Source organism: Chaetodon auriga, chromosome 9 (assembly GCF_051107435.1).
Source record: "Chaetodon auriga isolate fChaAug3 chromosome 9, fChaAug3.hap1, whole genome shotgun sequence".
NCBI classification, from domain to species: Eukaryota; Metazoa; Chordata; class Actinopteri; order Chaetodontiformes; family Chaetodontidae; genus Chaetodon; species Chaetodon auriga.
Genome location: NC_135082.1, coordinates 1,303,387 through 1,324,203, shown reverse-complemented (window position 1 = coordinate 1,324,203; position 20,817 = coordinate 1,303,387). Strand labels below are relative to the sequence as shown.

The 20,817-nt window shown below is 41.7% G+C and overlaps 1 protein-coding gene across 2 annotated transcripts in view; it reads right to left on the bottom strand.

The window, feature by feature from the left end:
* enpp6 (ectonucleotide pyrophosphatase/phosphodiesterase 6) overlaps positions 1-20,817 on the bottom strand; it is an 82,730-nt gene that overhangs the window by 24,848 nt on the left and 37,065 nt on the right. For both annotated transcript variants that reach the window (XM_076738516.1, XM_076738517.1), the window contains exons 2-5: positions 17,729-17,908; positions 16,116-16,227; positions 5,070-5,211; positions 4,782-4,961 (exon numbers count right to left, since the gene is read on the bottom strand). In XM_076738516.1, coding sequence (XP_076594631.1) covers positions 4,782-4,961; positions 5,070-5,211; positions 16,116-16,227; positions 17,729-17,908 — 614 coding nt within the window. The remainder of the gene's footprint in view (positions 1-4,781; positions 4,962-5,069; positions 5,212-16,115; positions 16,228-17,728; positions 17,909-20,817) is intronic.

Genomic DNA, 20,817 nt, shown 5'->3' with positions numbered 1-20,817 from the left:
ATGTTAGCCAAGTTGACATCAATCATGGACAACCCATCCCACCCCCTGCATGAGACGGTGGGGGCCCTGTGCAGCAGACTGTTGCATCCACTCTGTAAAAAGGAATGCCACCACAGGTCCTTCATTCCAACTGCGATCAGACTGTTCAACTCAAGTATTGTTTAATGTAGCACTATGTTTACATACTGTTGTTTACATACTGGTTGTGCCACCAAGTGTATTGGTGAGTGAGGCTAGTTTTGCAGCCCTCTAGTATGTGTTTCGGTGCTGCTGGCGTACAGCAGAGGGAACATGTGGGGTCTTTTCCATACCACTGGGTGAGATTCTTGGGAGATGGCAGGACATCATAAGCAGCCTTAATGGTGAAGCGTTCTCTGAATGACTTCATTAAACACAGCTCTTTCTGGGAGATCTTTTTCTTCTATCCTTCCCATCCATTGTCTTTGCCTTGCCTGAGCCACAGCCTTAAATCAATGGTGAACCACAATCACCAAATGACCACTGCACAAGCCAAGACCAAGCCACAAACAACTTTGAGTCTTAATATTACACTTGCATCACAACTGCCAAATGCACAATGGGCTTCTAACAAATCACACACAGACCACACTTTTAACTGCTCAGTCAACAGAGAGGGGCCCTCAACTCCAATTGGTATTTGGTGTCTGATCTATTTAACCAGGCTCAGTTATAAGCCCCTCTCAGTAAGCTTCTACATGAGAAAACAGATCTAGCAAAGTTAAAAGATGACCATAGCACACTTCATCTAGCAAAGTTAAAAGATGACCATAGCACACTTCATCTCAGCCCTTCATCTTCTTCTTCTTCTTCTTCTTCTTCTTCTTCTATACTCTTCTCCCTCCAAATTAGCCATTCCTGGGGAACTCACCTCTCCATCTGACTGTGAGTATTTTGTCTGCTTGAGCAAGAGAATCTCAGTACTAAATGGGAGGAGCTCCATTCCACATAAGAGTCAAAGATTCTTCCCCGAGACATTCTCGTCCATACAGTAACATGGCTCACAAATAAGATTTTAAATGTAGACACAGTCAATCATGATTACAGTACTTTCAGATGTGACAGATTTCTTATTATGTCTAATCTACATATTGCTCTCTAACAAGAATCTCTCTCAGCTGATCACCAGCCCAACTACGTTCAATATGAAGAACACAAAATTTCACACTTGATTCTGACTAATCGAGCTCATACAACAGAATGGCTCATGATAGTTTGTAAGAACCACTGCTTTGCCCATATTCTTATTCATTGGGTCTTCATTGGAGCCACTGTGTCTTGGTTCAAGGACATCAGTGATCACTGTGGAGTAGTCTATATTAGGAATGGAAGTATTATGCACTTTTCCTCTTCCCATAAAATGCGCTTGCGCTGATGGACGCCAATTTCCTTAATGAGAAAGAGAAAGGTACCAATGCCCCACCCCTTCACATTTGGTATCATTGAAAGGCCCCAAATGTTCTCTGTAGATAGCAAAAGGAGTTAATCCAGTAGTATGCAGTGGGTGGGAGATATCAGGTTTACAAATGTCCTCCACAGAGGACAAATTTGAACTACTGGTAGTCAGGAGGTTACAATTACCAAAAAACCTTCAGATATTTTGCAGAGGAAAGATTTCTGTTTGATCTATATGACTCACCCTTTTTCAGTGCTTGCTCAAATCCAGACCCTGAATTAACTCTTCAGCATTTTTCTCACACACTCTCCCAGATTGCTAATGCTCCATTGAAGACCAACAGAACAAAAAAATGTGCAGATCCTTGGTTCTCTCACAAGTTACTGCAAGCCATAGCCTGGTCGGTGGCTAGATCTACTGATCCCAAGACAAATTCTGAAATATTTAGACAACTGTCGTGTTCTCACAAAGACATGCTCAATCAGAATACTACTTGACAACACTCTTTAAGTGTCAGGGTAATGGAGTTTCCTTCTGGAAAACAAACAAACAAACAAAAAAAAAACAAAAAAACACCCAACCTCAGACTAATCCACCCAATCCCTCTCAGAATGACACGTTCCATCTCCTCAGTGTAGTGCATGAAGATATTATTCAGGAGAGACTGTTTTTTTTTTTTTTTTTTTTTTTCTTAGTGGTAGCAGCTAGTTGAATTCTAATATGGAGGTTCTTGCCTTTGTCGTTGCTGTTGTGTGCGTCCATGGAAGTGTAAGTACTTTATGTTACAAATTAATATAGTTTTGGGTGCATTCCTCTTTTGGTATGATGATTCTTGCTCCTTATGTGTCCAGTGCTGCTAGTCATTCTAATTGGGTTAGTGTTTGTAATGCTTTTATAAACACTAAAAGCATTACAAACACTAACTTAAACAGGCTTAACTGTACTAAATTCAGAGTGCCCTTTTCAATCATTTCACATAAAAAAGCTTGTTGTATTATTATGTTCACATTTAATCTAACAACATTACACACTTTTTACATTTGCTGTATTTCTATTTTAGCCAAATATTATAAACACTTAATATTGTGTGTACAGCACATATTGTTGAATTCTGCAGGAGCTTTTAATCATCATTTTATTTACAGTATCTCTGCGGGACACTTACTTGATACATTGAGCACTGACATCACCACAACACATTCCTCTCCTGAGCCAGCAGGGAGTTGCCTCACCTGATCTGTCCTCTGCTTTAAACAGCACCTTTTTCCTTTAGGCCTTCCTGTAATTCTGAAGACAGTCATCACTTCAGGGCCGTCTTAATGCTAGATCGCCTCATGTTCTCATTTTATCACTATACATGTATACATTACATACATATTTAATCTAATACTCAATACTGATAAAATACCACAAGCATGGAAGGCAGCTCAGGTCATCCACAAAGGTTGATCCACTGATAGAATTAACCATTATTGTCAAATTTCTAAAATTGCACAAAGATTGCAAAGATTCTTAACAGGCAACTACATGTTTATCTCAACTATAACTGTATTACCATGTCACTGCTGCATTAGCCACCAAAACAAAACCCCAAACAAATCAAATCCCATTTTTTCTAAATGCTAGGCCATATCATAAAAAAGCTTACCGTGTACACAGCACAGGTAGCCATGGAGAATTAATTTGTTGTTAGGTTGAAGGAAGTTTATTACTGCTGAGCTTTATGGCTCTACTAACTGCCTGGATGCCTCAGTTGCCCGTCAGTGAGGAAAGGATAAAGGCCTTAAATTAAAATGTGGAGAGCTTAACTAACTTTTCATTGTTTATTGTTAACTCCTGAACTGCAGTGTCATCCACTCCAGTGTGTGACTGTCCCAGCCTCACTCAAGTCCACCTCAGTGCTCTTCTTGCCTCTCACAACCATGTGTTGTTTCAAAGGGTTAATTTGGATCTGACCAAACATGTTAAAACACACAACAACAAAAGCAAATTAACCAATGGAGGCAGCGGTAAACCGGCAACTCCCATGTTCCACAGGTGAAATTACTGGTTTTGTCAAGGTATCTGGTGGCTTTGAAGAGAGCAATCTAATGGCTTCAGTTCTCTGTGGAAAAGCACCGTCTGATGGCAAGGTAGTAAAAATATTATGAGTGTAGTGTACACTTTAACCACCTTAAAAAGATGGCCATGTAAAAAATTCCACATCAGTTAAAGTACATTTTGCTGCTGCCCACGTCCACAGCTGTACCTTGCTTTGCAGTACCCCTGTGTGCTCCTCCAAACTGGGGGTGTGCTGACCACTATCTACTATAGGTAATATACCTATCATGAATAAGTACCTCATACAACCCCACTTCAAATAATCCAAACAAGCCCTTTAACTTGTAATGTTATGTGCACAGTAAGTGCAGCATTTAAGTTGGATTGAGATCATGTGACTGACTTGGCAAGTCGAAAACATTTCGTGTTTTGCACCCCATAAAAAATGTTTTGTTTTGTTTTTTTGTTTGTTTTTTTAAATTTACCAAATGTTGATATGGAAACCCTACAGCACCCTACAAATTCAATTGAATTCAATTTTATTTGTATGGCTCCAAATCACAACAAAAGTTGTCTCAGGACACTTTCCATATACAGCTGGTACAGGCCGAGCTCTTTTGAAAGACAGGATAGATGTAAATATGTCTGAATATTACAATGAGTCAGCGTCTTCGCTATATTTCCTGACTTTAGGCTTCTTGATGCTTGATAGTGTCAGATTCAGTTAGATTTTAATCAAATTATTTTGAATGCACGGAGGCATGTCAAACTGTATTAATCTCTCTTTTCATCCTGCAGCTCTGCAGTCACAGTGATATTTTCCTTGCCAGCAGTCTTTGTCTGACATGTGCTGACATGTATAAAGCAGATTACCTTGTTATTTGTATATATGGACAAGAACTCAAATTTTCTCTGAGAAATCTAGGTGGGAAAGGTTTCTCTAATTCCCTAACCCACAAAAGTAGATTTAAGTCATACTAATCAGATTTGTAGAGAAATTTGACAGTAGCCAAGTAGTAACAAGAGCATGAGTTTTCACCAGCTTCTCAGGCATGAACAAAGCTAACCCCAGCTCTCCACTGTGGTGACTACAGTAACTGTTTTTACTCCAGCAGAGGCTCCAAACTGTAATAATAATGAATGAAAAGATACGCGATTAGAGACTTCATCAGATTTGAGTAGGAAACGCGACAGGGTACGATATAGTACCTAGATGTTTTTCTCAACTTATCAATGTCTCCATGAATCATATTCTAATCATTCTGTCTGACTTTCTTAATCAGAAAGAGGACCATGGCAGAGCACAAAATACAGACTCTGGTCTCACCTCTTTGTACTTGTTATCTTTGGGCCACAGACTGACCACTGGTCCTCTGTCCATCATCTTAAAAATGTCTGACATGTTGATATACTTGTCCAGCTCAATGACTTTCTCCATCCACTGGATCTTTGTCATACCATGGTCTGAAAAAAGTACAATGTTCAGCTGGTTCACCATGTTCTTCTCCTGCAAAAAAAATCACAAGCAACAGAAATGGATGATAATAAACTACATGACGAGCAGGTACAGAAGAGCAGTATCTGTAATTGTAATAACAATAGTACTGATACTTACTTTGATTTTGCTGTTGAGTGTTTGCATGGCGAGATCCAGTTGCTGCACAGCTGATCTGACCTGATGAGAGTCTGGGCCGAAGTGATGGCCCTCCACGTCTATTTTCTCATAATATATTGCTGCCATGCCAGCTTGTCCTGACCTACACACACACACACACGCACACACACACACACACTTACACGTAAGGTTTTCATCACTTGTGGAGACATTACACAGACTTAAATTCCTTTTCTGGAGACTTACCCTAACCATAACCATAACTATTACTTGCCTGACCCTAAATCCCTAAGTTTAACCTAAACCTAACCTTACTGTAACCTTAAACCTAGTTCACCCTAAAATTTAATGATTTACATTGTGGGAACCTCAATTTAGTCCCAACAAGTGAGGCGAGTCACCACAATGTGACTGTGTAAACAGATTTATGTGGCATAATGTGAGTAACACATGGGCACACATTACACACACATACACACATCTAGGTATCTGTTGCTACCATTATTAGTATTATCTATAGAGCTTCGCCATTATATTGTATTGACTTCCGCCATTGTAGTTTGACTCTCCTCTAAAGTACCTTTTCAACCGTCTAGTTGTAATTTCTGCTGTCTTAAAGTGTTCACTCCACTCTGTACTGCTGTTATTACAGACATATGTGAGCTATAGAGGCATGCAAATATCTGGTCAAAAATTCAGTTACAGTGAATGATTAAGCGAGTAAAAGACGACCTGATTCACAAATAGCAAAATGTTAAAAATGATAAATTTCTGTAAAATTTTAAGTAAGTTTGATTTTTTATTTCCATCTTTGCCATTTCAAAATAACAAAAAAGAAAAATATCACAACAAATATCACAGCTTGTAAACACTTTTTATAGCCTACTAAGAGACTTTGAATTCTTTGTCCTGGATTCTTGGGCTGCCTTACATGTGCTGCTCTTTTGGAGTCCATCCATAAATTAGTTTTTATGTTGGGGAATTGTGTGGGCCACAGCAAAACCTTTAGCTTGTGCCTGTTGGGGTCCATTTTGAATTTTGTGGTGTGTTTGGGATCAGTATCCTGTTGTAGAACCCATCCTTTTTTCACCTTCAGCCATTTGCAGAAAATGTGATGTTTAATTGCAGATATGCTGATATTTAATTGAGTCCATTCTTCCCTCTACCAGTGAAATGTTCCCTGTGCCACTGGCTGCAAAACAAGTGCAAAGCAGGATTGATCCACCATTTTGTTTTGTTTTGTTTTGTTTTTGCAAACATCTGATACAGAATTTTGTGGTTTTCTTCTGGAGACTCCTCCATGAAGGAAAGCTCCCAGTAGAACAGTGCGCCACCACTCCAAGTCTGTTGAATCTTCCTGAAGGTCTTTTGCAGTTAAATAGGGGTGTTGATTTGCATTTTGGAAACTATTTCAAGCTGTTCTCTCTGAAAGTTGTCTTCAAGGCCTGAACTTGACCCCCACCATTCCTCTTAACTACATTTCTTAATTACATTAAAATCAATTAGCCGAACCTTTGTATGGTGCTCCTTTCCTGTTGGTCACTCAAAAATGGTACAAAACAAAAATAATACACTAATCTTGCTTAAAATGTTGAAAAGAATATTTCATCTTTAACTTTATTCCTTTTGGAGATCACAGACATTTTGTCCAGGGGTTCCCAAATTACTGCATGCCACTGTAAATGTAACACCTCGACACGCTCATGGACTAGCCTCTTCTGTCGAACAGTGACATTTAGCTTGCAAACATCTGGGGGTTATGGGAAACGTATTGTAACACTCACGTTGACTCTGATGAAGTGCTTTGAGAAACTGGTTCTCCAGCACATCAAAAACAACATCCCTGCCAGCCTGGACCCTCACCCGTTTGCATTCAGAACAAACAACAACACTTTCGTCAGAATGTTGTTTGTGATTTAAGTTCAGCATGAAATAAAATCTTCTTCATGAAAGTGAAATTTAGCAAACTTGGCTCTCTAAGTCTGAATGCCATACTCTGCAACTGCATATTGGACTTCCTCACAAACAGACCCCAGACAGTTTGGATTGGCATTGGAAGAAATTTACAGTTTTGCAGGATGGTGCACAGGGAATAGCTTGTTTTGGATCTCTTGGTTCTGAACATTTTCATCTTTATTACTGAAGCACATATTGCCTATGACAGAAATACCACACTCTACATCAGCAAAACCAAGGAGCTGATTATTGATTATAGAATAAAATAAGGCAGGGACACATAGCTCTGTTTGCATCAGTGGAGCTGAGGTGGAGCAGGTGAATAGTTTTAGGTTTCTGTTCTAATCAGCATGTTATAGTTATGTCACATGTCCACCCTGGTTAAGAAAGCTAAGAGATGGCTGTATTTCTTCAGGATACTTAAGAAAGCTGAATTTATCAACTTTTGCAGAGGAGCGACAGAAAACATCCTAACTGCAAATATTAAGAACTGGTGTAATCTGTGCAGTTCCAGGACAGGTCAGACTTCTCAAACTCATCCTCAGCACTTATCTTGCAAGGCAGCTGACTTCATGAGATCTTCATGTTATGTCAGCATCAGCATCCTATGACAAAGTACTGTCAGCTACAGGCAGCCATGGTTTAAATGTGACAACAGTGCGCCTGTTTGAAAACAACAATGATGTCTCCTAAAGAGGTTTGCATAGACGATGGTATAGCATCTGTTATATTAGAACTGGAGAAGTGCCGTTTTTCACCAATGTAACATTGTAAAAATCAGTCACATCATGTTTCAAAACAATTCAGAAAAACTAGTCCATGCATTTGTTACTTCCAGGCTGGATTATTGCAATTTCTTACTATCAGGCTGCCCCAGTATGGTGCAGATCCTGAATGCTGCAGCGCATGTTCTGACAAAAATTAGAAAAAGAAATCATATTTCTTCCTTAACAGCTCTCTGCACTGACTCCCTGTAAAATCTAGATAGAGTTCAAAACCCTTCTCCTTCACTATCTTATCTTACAGAGGTCATAGTGTAGCCTGTTACCCTGCTAGAACGCTGCTTTCCCAGAATGCAGGCTTGCATACAGTTCCTAAAGTCTCCAAAAGTAGAAGGGGACACCGTCTCTATATCTAAGTGTTTGCTGAAAACTAAAAGCACAGGAGGATGACAGCCAAGCTGTCCTCCATGACAGACAATGACTCCCACCCCCTCCAACACACACACACCCACTACACTGAGGAGCTCCATCAGTGACAGGATGTTACATCCAAAGTGTGTGAAAGAGCAGTATTGCAGGTCATTTCTCCCTGCAGCTGTCAGACTGTACAATAAAAACTGCTCCAAGTGCAATAAGTTGTGCAATAAAACATGTACATAACAGTTGGTAAATACTATCTACAATTTCTTACAATTTTTTACAATTTCTTTCTTTTTTATTTTTATTTAAAAATTCTCACTGTTTTGTATATATTCTGATGTTGTTTCTAATTTTGCATGCACTTCTTATATTAATCTGCTCTACTGATGCTGCTGTAATCTGGAATTTCCCCTCGCAGGACAAATAAAGAAATATTGAATTGAATTAAATTGAATTGAATCCACTGAAAATATTATTACTATTAGTCATACTTCCGTTTCCGGTGCCATCGCGAGTGGCAGCCCTTCCAGCAACTCTGTGTGTGTTGTGTGCTATTTTGTACTGTTTTATACTTTTTGAGCTTTCAGTGCTCTTTTTCTGTCACTGATTAACCTCTATCCTGTGCATATGGATTTTAACAACCCTAAACTTGTTTATTCGAGGAAATAACTGCTCGCTCTACAAGCAAAGTCCCGTGCCGGTGTGGTTCCCCAGTTACCTGACCAAGTGAGGAGGCTGTTTCAAGGCTGCAGAGTGGCTAGCGAGAGAGTGGAGAAACAAGCCTTCCGAATCTTCGGTTATCATTGGTAAATGTGAACTCGCTACCGAACAAAATCGATGAACTGGCTGTGCTGGTGAAAATGTCAAGACCTACAGGGAGTGCAGTTTGCTGTGCTTTTCTGAAACGTGGCTCACGACAAACATCCCGGATGCTAACATGGAGCTACCTGGCTTCAGCACAGTCAGGGCAGATAGAGACATAAAAGCCTGCGGGAAGAGAAAGGGAGGAGGATTCGCTATATACATCAACGCAAGACGGTGTAATCCTGGGCATGTAAGCACCAAAATCTCCATCTGCTGCAGGGATATCGAACTTATGGCTGTAAGTTTGCGTCCTTATTATTTGCCCAGAGAGTTTGGACGCGCCATTGTCATTATTGTTTACATCCCTCCACGGGCCGACGCAGAGGTAGTGTGTGATGTCATCCACTCCACTGTTGCCAATCTACAAACAAAGCATTCTGAGGCCATTCTGTTGATCTCTGAGGATTTTAATCATGTGACTCTGGACACAATGCTACCTGCTTTCTTCCAGTATGTGGACTGTAACACCAGGGGAAATAGGACTATTGACCTACTGTATGCAAATGTAAAGGATGCATAAAGCACCACCTTTGCTGCCTGCACTGGGGAAAGCAGACCACAACCTGATTCTGCTTGAGCCTCACTACAAACCAAGAGTGAGGAGGCTAGCCACAACCACACGCTCATTCAAGAAGTGGTCTCCTGAGGCAGAGCAGGCTCTGAGAGATTGCTTTGCAACTACAGACTGGGATGTACTGCAGGGGTCACATGGCGAGGACAATGAGGGGGCTGTGAACTGCACGACTGACTATATCAACTTCTGTATGTACGTTGTTGTTCCCTTAAGGACTGTACGCTGCTATGCTAACAACAAGTCCTGGACCACAAGTGACATCAAGGGCCTTCTAAACCAGAAGAAGAGGGCTTTCAAGGATGGTGATCATCAGGAGCTTAGGCGGGTCCAGAGGGAACTCAGAGTCCAGCTCAGGGAGCCAAAGGAGCAGTATGGAAGTAAGCTTGAGCAGAAGTTGCAGAACAACAGCATGAAGGAGGTGTGGGACGGGATGAAGATCACCACTGGCTGCAGCTTGAAGCGGGGTGCCACCATCGAAGGAGATGTGGGGAGAGGGAACCAGCTGAACAACTTCTTCAACAGGTTTGACCACCCCAACTCATTCGCACCTCAGAGTACTGCACCTCCCTCCCCACCCTCTGCTCTCCCTCTCGACACCAGCACAGAGGAGACCATCCCCCCACCCAAAATCACAGCAGCCCAGGTGTGCGGAGAGTTGAGGAGGCTTCATCCCAGCAAGGCAGCCGCTCCAGATGGAGTGTTCCCTCGACTGCTGAAGGCCTGCACATTGGAGATGGAAGACCCCATACAGCGCATCTTCAACCTGAGCCTGGAGCAGGGGAGGGTCCCTCAGCTGTGGAAAACATCCTGCATCATCCCAGTCCCAAAGAGACCAAAACCTGAGGAGCTGAATGACTTCAGGCCAGTCGCCCTGACATCACACATGATGAAGACCATGGAGCAGCTGCTGCTACACCACCTGAGGCCACAGGTGCGCCACGCCCTCGATCCTCTGCAGTTTGCTACCAGGAGACAGTGGGAGTGGAGGACACCATTGTGTAGTTGCTACACCGATCCCTCTCTCACCTGGACAGGGGCAGCGGTGCGGTGAGGATTACATTTTTGGACTTCTCCAGTGCCTTCAACACCATCCAGCCTCTGCTCCTCAGAGATAAACTGACAGAGATGGGAGTAGGCTCACACCTGGTGGTCTTGATTACAGACTATCTGACAGGCAGAGGAGGAGTACAGGACACTGATCCAGGACTTTGTCACATGGTGCGACTCCAACCACCTGCACCTCAACACCACCAAGACCAGAGAGATGGTCTCATCCAGAGCCTGTGACCATCAAAGGGGACTGTGTGGAGTTTGTACGAACCTACAAATACCTGGGAGTGCAGCTGGATGATAAAATGGACTGGACTGCCAACACAGATGCTCTGTGCAGGAGAGGACAGAGCCGACTGTACTTCCTCAGAAGGCTGGTGTCCTTCAACATCTGCAAAAAGATGCTGCAGATGTTCTACCAGACTGTGGTGGCAAGTGCCCTCTTCTATGCAGCAGTGTTCTGGGGAGGCAGCATCAAAAACTGGTGAGGAAAGCGGGTTCTATTGTGGGCACAGAGCTGGACAGCCTGACATCTGTGGCAGAGCGACACGCACTGAGCAGGCTCCTGTCATTCATGGACAATCCGTTAAACATTAATGTCAACAGTCCTCAATGTTCTGAATGGAATCTGTACCACACTCTGTTCAACATGCACCTTAACTTGCATTCTGTTTGCACTGGATATTTGGACATCTTTACTTTTAATTTTTAATTCTTTGCTTGCTGTGCTGTTGTGAAATATGCTGGAACTTGTGAATTTCCCTTGGGGATGAATAAAGTATCTATCTATCGATCTATCTATCTATCTATCTACTTACATAATCTTTAGATTCATAGTATTGTTCTTGTGTACATTACATACTATCTTTTCCTAATATGTACATATATTGCTTACATAAAAAGATCATATATGTATATACTAGGCTAAATTTACAAGACATATATATCAAATACTACTTTATTAGTTAAATGTCTATTATTAGAGCCGTCATTACCCCCGTCTCTTTTTGCTGTTTTTCACTCTGTCACCCAACTGGTCAAGGCAGATGACTGCCCTACAAGAGCCTGGTTCTGCTTGAGGTTTCTGCCTGGTGAAAAGGAAGTTTTTCCTTGCCACTCTTGCCAAGTGGTTGCTTGTGGGGGAATTGTTGGCTCTCAAAAGATTAAGAGTATAAGAGTAAGAGTACCTGCTCTATATGGAAAGTGTCCTGAGATAACTTCTGCTGTGCTTTGATGCAATATGAATAAAATTTAATTGAATTCAGTTGAAGGATTTTATTAATGGAAAATATGCTTTCATTCTTCTCCTAACTGGTTTCAGCAAGAGGTTCACTCTCCTCCTAAATCATATGTTTGTTGACTTGCCCATGATACACTATATTGCCAAAACTGCAGCCTTTGGTTTTCTTGTGGACTACAGGAAGACCAAAGGCTGCAGTCACACCCCCATTCACATAGATGGGGCTGAGGTTGAACGTGCCTCCAGCTTCAAGTTCCTGAGCATCCACATCTCTGAGGACCCCTCCTGGACCCTCAACTCCTCCTGCCTTGATAAAGAAAGCTCAACAGCGCCTCTACTTCCTGAGGAGACTGAGGAAAGTTAACCCGGCTGGTCAGATCCTGGTCAACTTCTACCACTGCACCATTGAGAGTAGGGCTGGGCGATATGGCTGAAAACTGTATCACGATATAAGTGTTTTATATTGGTCGATATCAATAATTATTGATTTTAATTTTTTATGACCTATTTAAAATAAGGACCAGGAGATAAATACATTAAATTTAAACATTTTTATTTTAAATTTAACCTTCCTCTGATTAAAATCCCCTCAGCTATCAAGGCAGAAAGGAAAAGAAATGTCAACACAACCATGGAAAACACTCACATAATAAATGTCAATAAAAGTCTAAAATCACAATGAACACTTAACAATTATATCTTAACATTAAGGTGCAAAAATAAAGAATACGTAACAAATGCTTAATAGTGTAAAGTATAAAAATGTAAACATAAAGAAACCTGAGAACTTTTTTTCTGCAGGTTTAGTGACGTTCACAAGCTGATTCATCTTCTGGTGAATAAAGTGTTTTAAAATATGTGTAATGTTTTATAAACATAGGAGAAATTAAAATAAACTGAGGTAGACTTTACATGTGTAACACAGAAAACAAATGGCAGCCTTAGAAAAGTACTTTCGGCCAGGTATAACATTGAGGTCAAGCGCGTGTAAGAGATTTTTATAACCTGGCTTCTCCACAGTGCTCAGCGGAAGCATGTCTTTAGTTATATGATCTGCCACTGCCTCCATTATGTCTTTGTGCCTTTTAGATGATTTGTCATAAGGTGCTGAAGCAGAGTACCTCTGCATGGTGGTCTGCTGCTTGTGCGGCGGTGCTGCGGTATGGATGTTGTTGGACGTTGGTGAATACGGCTGCGCTCCGAAGGGTGAGCGCGGCTAAGGTGATAAAACAAGTTTGTGGTATTAACCGGTCTTGGTAGGGGACGATGGTCTTGCATACTTTACAGACTACATTGGTCTGACTACGGTCCGCCACACTGACGAGCTGACGTTCCCTGTTTTATCGACAATTTCTTCATTCGCTGCAGCGCTCACTTCTCGTCTCACTCCTCGCGAAGAATCAAACACGAGACAACGATGGCGCAACCGAACATGATACTGTTACATGATTGGCTGTTAGCGTGTCACTCCCAGTTATCAGTGGTTACTCCCTACGTTGCTAGGTTACCAAAGAGCGAGTGCCTTTGTTCATGCAACCAACCTTGCTTCGCGACTTGTGTCTTCCGACGAAGAAAAAAAATTATCGAATGTTTTATCGAACGCATTTTTTATTGATATTGATTACGTGTCTATCGCGAGACATATCGTTATCGTTTTATCGCCCAGCCCTAATTGAGAGCATCCTGACCAACTGCATCTCAGTATGGTACAGCAGCTGCACAGTCTCTGAGTGGAAGGCCCTGCAACGCGTGGTGAAAACCGCCCAGTACATCACCAGTGCCCAGCTAAATGCCATCGAGGGCCTCCAGGGCAAGCAGTGTCTAAGAAGGGCACGCAGCATCAGCAGTGACAGCTCCCACCCCAACCATGGACTGTTTGCCCCCCCTACCATCTGGTAGGAGGTTCAGGAGCCTCCATTCCCGCACCAGCGGGGACAGGAACAGCTTCTTCCCCAGAGCTGTTACCCTGCTGAATTCTGTCCACCAGCAGCCCCCCCTCAAACCCCCACCATCCCTCCATTGACTCTGACACCCCCTCTACCACCTCATGCCCCACCTACAACACCCACCACCCTCTCATAGACATTGTCACTCCCCTCTTCCACCCCAAGAGACTACAACAAGATGAACATTTGAACTCAGCCCATGCCATACTGCAAATACTGCATATACTGCACGTATCACTTCATATTGTATATATACCTCATCTGTTCACTTATACTTTTTACTTTTACTACACTGCCACTTACTACCTGTTGCACGTCACCTGTTAACATACTGTGTTGCACATGTCACTTGTTGACATATCATGTTGCACATGTTTTTATGGTTAGAAGTCACTTGTACTGCCTGCACCTACCTCATACTGTTTATACTGTTTATACTTCATGCCACTTGCACTATTTACATGTATTTATGTTTTTTTTTTTTTGGATATTAAGACTATTTGCACTTCTGGTTAGATGATAAACTGCGTTGTCTCCGTGTTGCACTGTGATGATGACAATGAAGTTGAATCTAATGAAAAGTATTGGCTCACCTGCCTTGACTCGAATATGAACTTAAATGACATCCCATTCTTAATCCATAGGGTTTAATATGACATCGGTCCACCTTTTGCAGCTATAACAGCATCAATTCTTCTGGGAAGGCTTTCCACAAGGTTTAGGACTGTGTTTATGGGAATTTTTGACCATTCTTCCACAAGCGCAATTGTGAGGTCACACACTGATGTTAGACAAGAAAGTCTGGCTCTCAGTCTCCGCTCTAATTCATAACAAAGGCGTTCTATCGGGTTGAGGTCAGGACTCTGTGCAGGCCAGTCAAGTTCATCCACAGCAAACTCTCTAATCCATGTCTTTATGGACCTTGCTTTCTCCACTGGTGCACAGTCATGTTGGAACAGAAAGGGGCCATCCTCGAACTGTTCCCACAAAGATGGGAGCATGGAATTGTCCAAAATCTCTTAGTATCCTGAGGCATTCAGAGTTCCTTTCAGTGGAACGAAGGGGCCAAGCCCAGCTCCTGAAAAACAACCCCACACACTAAAACCCCCCCTCCACCAATCTTTACATTTTGTACAATGCAGTCAGACAAGTACCATTCTCCTGGCAACCGCCAAACCCAGACTCGTGCATCAGATCGCCAGATGGTGAAGTGCGATTCGTCACTCCAGAGAACGCGTCTCCACTGCTCTAGAGTTCAGTGGCGGAGTGCTGTACACCACTGCATCCGACACTTTACATTGCTCTTGGTGATGTATGGCTTAAATGCAGGTGCTCTGCCATGGAAACCCATTCCATGAAGCTCTCTACACACTTATCCTGAGCTAATCTGAAGGCCACATGAAGTTTGGAGGTCTGTAGCAATTGACTCTGCAAAAAGTCGATGACCTCTGCGCGCTGTGCACCTCAGCATCCACTGACCCGCTCTGTCATTTTAGTTGGCCTACCACTTCGTAGCTGAGTTGCTGTCATTCCCAATCGCTTCCACTTTGTTATAATACCACTGACAGTTGACTGTGGAATATTTAGGAATGAGGAAATTCCACGACTGGACTTGTTGCACAGGTGGCATCCTATCACAGTACCACGCTGCAATTCACTGAGCTCCTGAGAGATACCCATTCTTTTTGTGGAAACAGTCTGCATGCCTTGGTGCTTGGTTTTATTCACCTGTGGCCATGGAAGTGACTGGAACACCTGATGTGAATTCTTTGGATGTGTGAGTGAATACTTTTGGCAATATAGTGTAGACATTAATAAACATATGGTTCATCCGATCACCTAGTACTGTTGTTTTTCCTTCTGTTACCTATTATGAATTTAATGCATTTGGTGGTTGGGCCATAAATTCTGACTCTTTGTAGCTATTTCTGTGCAATGCTGATTCATATCCCCATATCCCATATCTGTGCAACAGAATACTGTTGATTTGTGAATCAAGACATTGGTGATATTAGACTGACAGCATCACTTTGTGATATCTCAGAATCAGGGTCTGAAATCGTGTAAACTGTTGTCTGCTGCTTGTGTGCAAGCCCTGTCTGCAGTATAACTGTGTGAAATTTTAGATTCAGAGGTGTGTTAAGGTAGACAGGCTTGGGCTGAATATCTGCACCAGCAAGAGAAAATCTCTGGCACCACCACTGGGCTAAAAGTCAGCCATGGATAAGAGGACATCATAGGTTACATGACAGGTGAATTACATTGTGTTGTTACCTCAGGACATTGAGAGCATTCACTATGGAGTCTGTGAGGTTTTTCTCAGATGGGTTATAGACATATTTCTCACAGAATGATGGACGGACACCCAGAATTTCCACCTCGCAGCCTGAAGACACACACACACACACACACACACACACACACACACACACACACACACACACACAAAAAAAAAAAAAAAAACCTGCATCATTTACAGACAGTACTTAGGATTATTACATTGCAAGTAGAAGCACACAGGTCTTGACATCAATTCTTTCCACAGCTTCAAACTTTATCATTGCGCATTTGTGTTCAGCAGACAGATCTGGTGGTTCAATGCGCGTAACACCAAATTTACAGTCATTGCTGTTTTAGTGCTTGAGTGTCCACTGGAAGCAGAATGTCTATTCCTTATTCTCATTTTACGGGTATAAATATACATTTTAGCTCATTCAAATGCTTTGTGGCTGTACTTAAATATGACAATAAGTTGATTCTAACTTTCTGTGTTATCCCTTTAACTGTCAGAATAGCCAATCTCTATAGCCAAACTTAGTGTCCTAAATTTATGACCAACTTTAATCATATGAAACATCTCCAACTACAGGAATGAAAGCATGGGAAAGCGAATTCTGATTATCAAAATTTCAACATTTTGTCTTTGTCTTGTCTGTTGTGCTATGATCAAAGTTCAATAACAAAAGAATGAAAAAAAAAAAACTAGTGTCAGCAGATGTCAAAGTTACCAGTTAGGTAGAGTTTCCACCGAGTTTCCACCAGGTAAATCAGTTGAATGAAACCAGACCAGGCTTTCTCAAAGTCCACATCTGGACTGCAAGTCAGTATGCACTCTTACTCCTACTCCTTGGACCTACCATTGCCCCACACAGCTCACAGGTGGATCATTTCCCGGAGACAACAACAGTGTGCTGACCGAAGTTCTCAGGGGAACCACTAAGCTTGTCTATTAGATGCAACACGCATCACTTGGGTTTATTTTTGTTGGTCAACGTTTTTTTGTATTTAGCACTTTAGCACTAGTCTGAAAGCATTGTCTTGTCAAGTATGAATGAATGAATCACTACTTTATTAATCATCTAGTCACAAGTATCTAGTCATTATGGGTTTTCCAAGTTTTGTGTAAGTCTGTTCACACTCATATAGGCTCATAGAAATAACATAATTTTGGCCAGTTGGCCAAAATAAATGTATTACTTTTTGTTCAAAAGTCCAGTTAAAAAATTCTGGCCCTTGGACAAATGCAGTTGAGGACCCCTGTACTAGACCATGAATGTCTGCATCAATTTCAGCATAGTAGTACAAAAAGAGCTGTGGAATGTGTACAGTAACTAATGTCAAAGACCAGCAATTTCAGAAAAAGTGTGTCATGTGATGAGACTGCTGTTTTTGTTTGTAGTTCTCTCTCAAGCAAAGTAAGGCAAAAACCCTAACCCTAACCCTAACCCAGATGCTGATGTTGATGTTGATGAAGATGTCGCTGAAACAGTTTCTGTGTAGAAAAGCTGTAAAAACACCAGTCAGCTTGCCTTGGCAGTTTACAAAAGGCCACCCATACATGCAAAAAGCTTCAGCTGAGTCTTGAGGTTAACAATGTGTGAGCTCACCAGGCCAGTAGTACATAAAAACCTTCTTTCCCAGCTTCTGCAGAGTGACCCATAACGGCTCTGATCCATCCCACCAAAGAGGCAACCGGCTGTCAGGGTTGGTCCCTATCAGAAACTCCTTCTTAGAGGCTTCATCCCACATGTAGTTTCCAGTCATCTGATGAACATCACAGTGACGGCCTGGCAAAAAGCAGCATAAATATCAAAAAATAACATTAGCAAGTATCCAAAGGCTGACTTTATTCCACTGTGGCAGGGAGTTCTATTGTCCAAAAACTACTAAAACCACATAATTGCACTATGTACAGTCAATTGCTGTACACAATCTGTTTACAACCTGTACTGTACATCCGTTATTTATTTTTGGTATACATTTCACACTGTTTTTACTGTTCATACTGCATTTTAGATATTAGATTGCCATATTTTTAGTTGTACATATTTCTTTTAGATTTTTTATTTTATATTTTCTATTACATTTTATATTTTATATTTCATGTTTACTGCTGTTTGCACTAGGGATTTGAGGGAAACAATATTTCAATTCTGTTAATGTCCTGTACATATAGCAGTATTGACAATAAAGTTGACTTGACTTGACTTAAATGAGCCACATTCCTTCATTACCCTGAAGAAACATGCTGTAGTTTTTTTGTTTTGTTTTGTTTTGTTACAAAATTATTGAGACATAGGGTTAGGGTATGGAAGTTTAAAAGTATGGAAAAAACAGACTGAGTCATTGTTGGTATAGATGTAAAGCAAAAGATCTATAAACAAGTGTGAGTCTGTGTGCATGTGTGCGTGTGTGTGTGTGTGTGTGTGTGTGTGTGTGTGTGTGTGTGTGTGTGTATGTGTGCGTGTGTGTGAGTCCAGCCAGTGATTCTTTCAACAAGAGAATGTGCACCATCAAAACACACACATAGCACATCATCAAGGGCAGGCTCCAAAGCTCACATCCTGTTGGCCAAAATGGGCTGTTGTTTTTGAGGCTTAGTAAGATTAGTACACATGAATCTCACACACACAGATGCAGCCCCCAACCACCAAGATTCTCAAATGATATCTATCTCACTAAGTCATCATCCTCAGTCTTAAGCTTGTTTAAATTATGTGTTATTATATGTTTTCCCCAGAGACTCTGAGCTTCTGTGTCATGGTCTGTTTTGTCCTTTCCATCAAGCCATATCATTTGACACACAGGTCAATCAGGTCCACAGGATGAACTGAGGAGTCACACAGCCTGAGGAAAGAAGGTGTGTTTTAGTTTGGTGGTATGGCAATGGATACTTCTGTATCACTTGCAACACAGCAGCAGGGTGATCAGACTATGGCAGTGCTGGTTTCAGTACAGGGACCTAAACAACTGATATCGCTGATTCTCTGTAGATGAGTACCACTGATGTTCTGGGTGGTTTTAATGACAAATTGCAGAGCCCTCCTAACTGGAGAGCCTGACAGAATAAGGGCTTAACAGCTCTGCTAGATATGCAAGGGCTTTGAAGTTGATTCTGCGTCTTACTGGAGGCCAATGAAGGGAGGCAAGAATTGGGGTGATGTGGGACAGATGGCTAGTTTTTGTTAACAGCAGTTATATTTTGGACCAACTGAAAATGTGCTGGAGAGGACTGATTAATTTAAGTAAAGAGGGTGTACAGTAATCTACACAGAAGAAAAATAAGTTATATACTAGATGTTGTTCCATGTTGTTCCCTGATGGTATAGGTTTGATGTCTGCAACAGTTTTCAACTGAAAGAAATAGGACTGAATGACCATTGTAATATGAGATTTAAAATTTAAATGTTAATCAAAAATAATGCAAAGATACAATATGATAAGAGATGGTCGACGTTGCTTGCGAGAGCGTCAGTATAGTAACTGACTGGCTTAGCAAAACAATCAGGAACAATCACAAGGACCTCCAGTGCTGGGCGGTATGACCAAAAATGCATATCATGGTATTACTATTTTCCAACATTACAACAGTTTTGTGGTATATGACAGTATTTTTTTTTCCTTTCATCTGGAAGACTGATGTTTTAACACAGGTATGTCCAGGCGCTCATTTGGGCGTATCTGGACAGAGTATCGTTATCATGTCCAAGCATACGGAGAAATTCCTGTGTTGAAAACACTTTTTCAGCCTTTTTTCTGCTTGCTATTATTCTTATCTCTCATAAAAGAATGAAATGCAAATAAAACAGTAAAGTAACACCCCGGGCTGGTCAGCAGGGTCCTCTGGGAGCGCTTTGTCCATTAATGCGTAAATGAGACGGAGTGGTGAAACTAACTGCGCAGTTACACTGGTCAATAGCTCAGCAACCCATTGGTCAATTTCGATAATCGACACCTCTATCAACCAGTCAGACTCAAGAGATTGGAGGCGCAGTGCCCCAATTCACAATAGTAACACCAATGACGATCCAGATGGAAGTAACCCCAGAGTGCTCCCTCGACTCTAGAAACCCCCTCTTCTTTATGTAAACAACCAGGACCTTCGTGATTGATCTCAAACAGGAGGAGACATTAGACGCATTTTTTTCGAGCTGGAATATAATTTTGACCACAAAACAGCAAAGGTAAGGCATACTTTATGTTTTAGCAAAGTTTTTTTTTGCTACTTTTTGGCTGCTAGCTTTCTGTCACACAGTGAGTAGGTAGACATCTTCGTAATCGTCAGACTCTCTGCTTTCATGTGATATCAGGCTTGTGTGGTTTGCATGAAGTGGTGAAAAAAAGCTACGTTTTTTTTTAAACCAAAAAAACAACAGACACGGCTCCTCTTTTTGGCACATGTTCTTCTGTGTCATCATGTTCTACTAGTTCTGCAGCTTTGATTTCGGAACTTTCAATGTCTATCCCATCCATCTTCACCGTAACGTAACACCAGAGCACTACAGTGTACCCTCACCATGCCCCGCACCATGTGTGTTTAGAAGTGCAACATTGAAAACGGTCCCATCTGAAACAGTGTCACGCAGCGCAGCGTTCCGAACGTATTTGGTGTGAACTGGTATACCACCCAGGCCTAAGGACCTCAGTTTTGTCAGAGCTGAGATGGGGGAAACTTTGAGACATCTAATTTGTAACA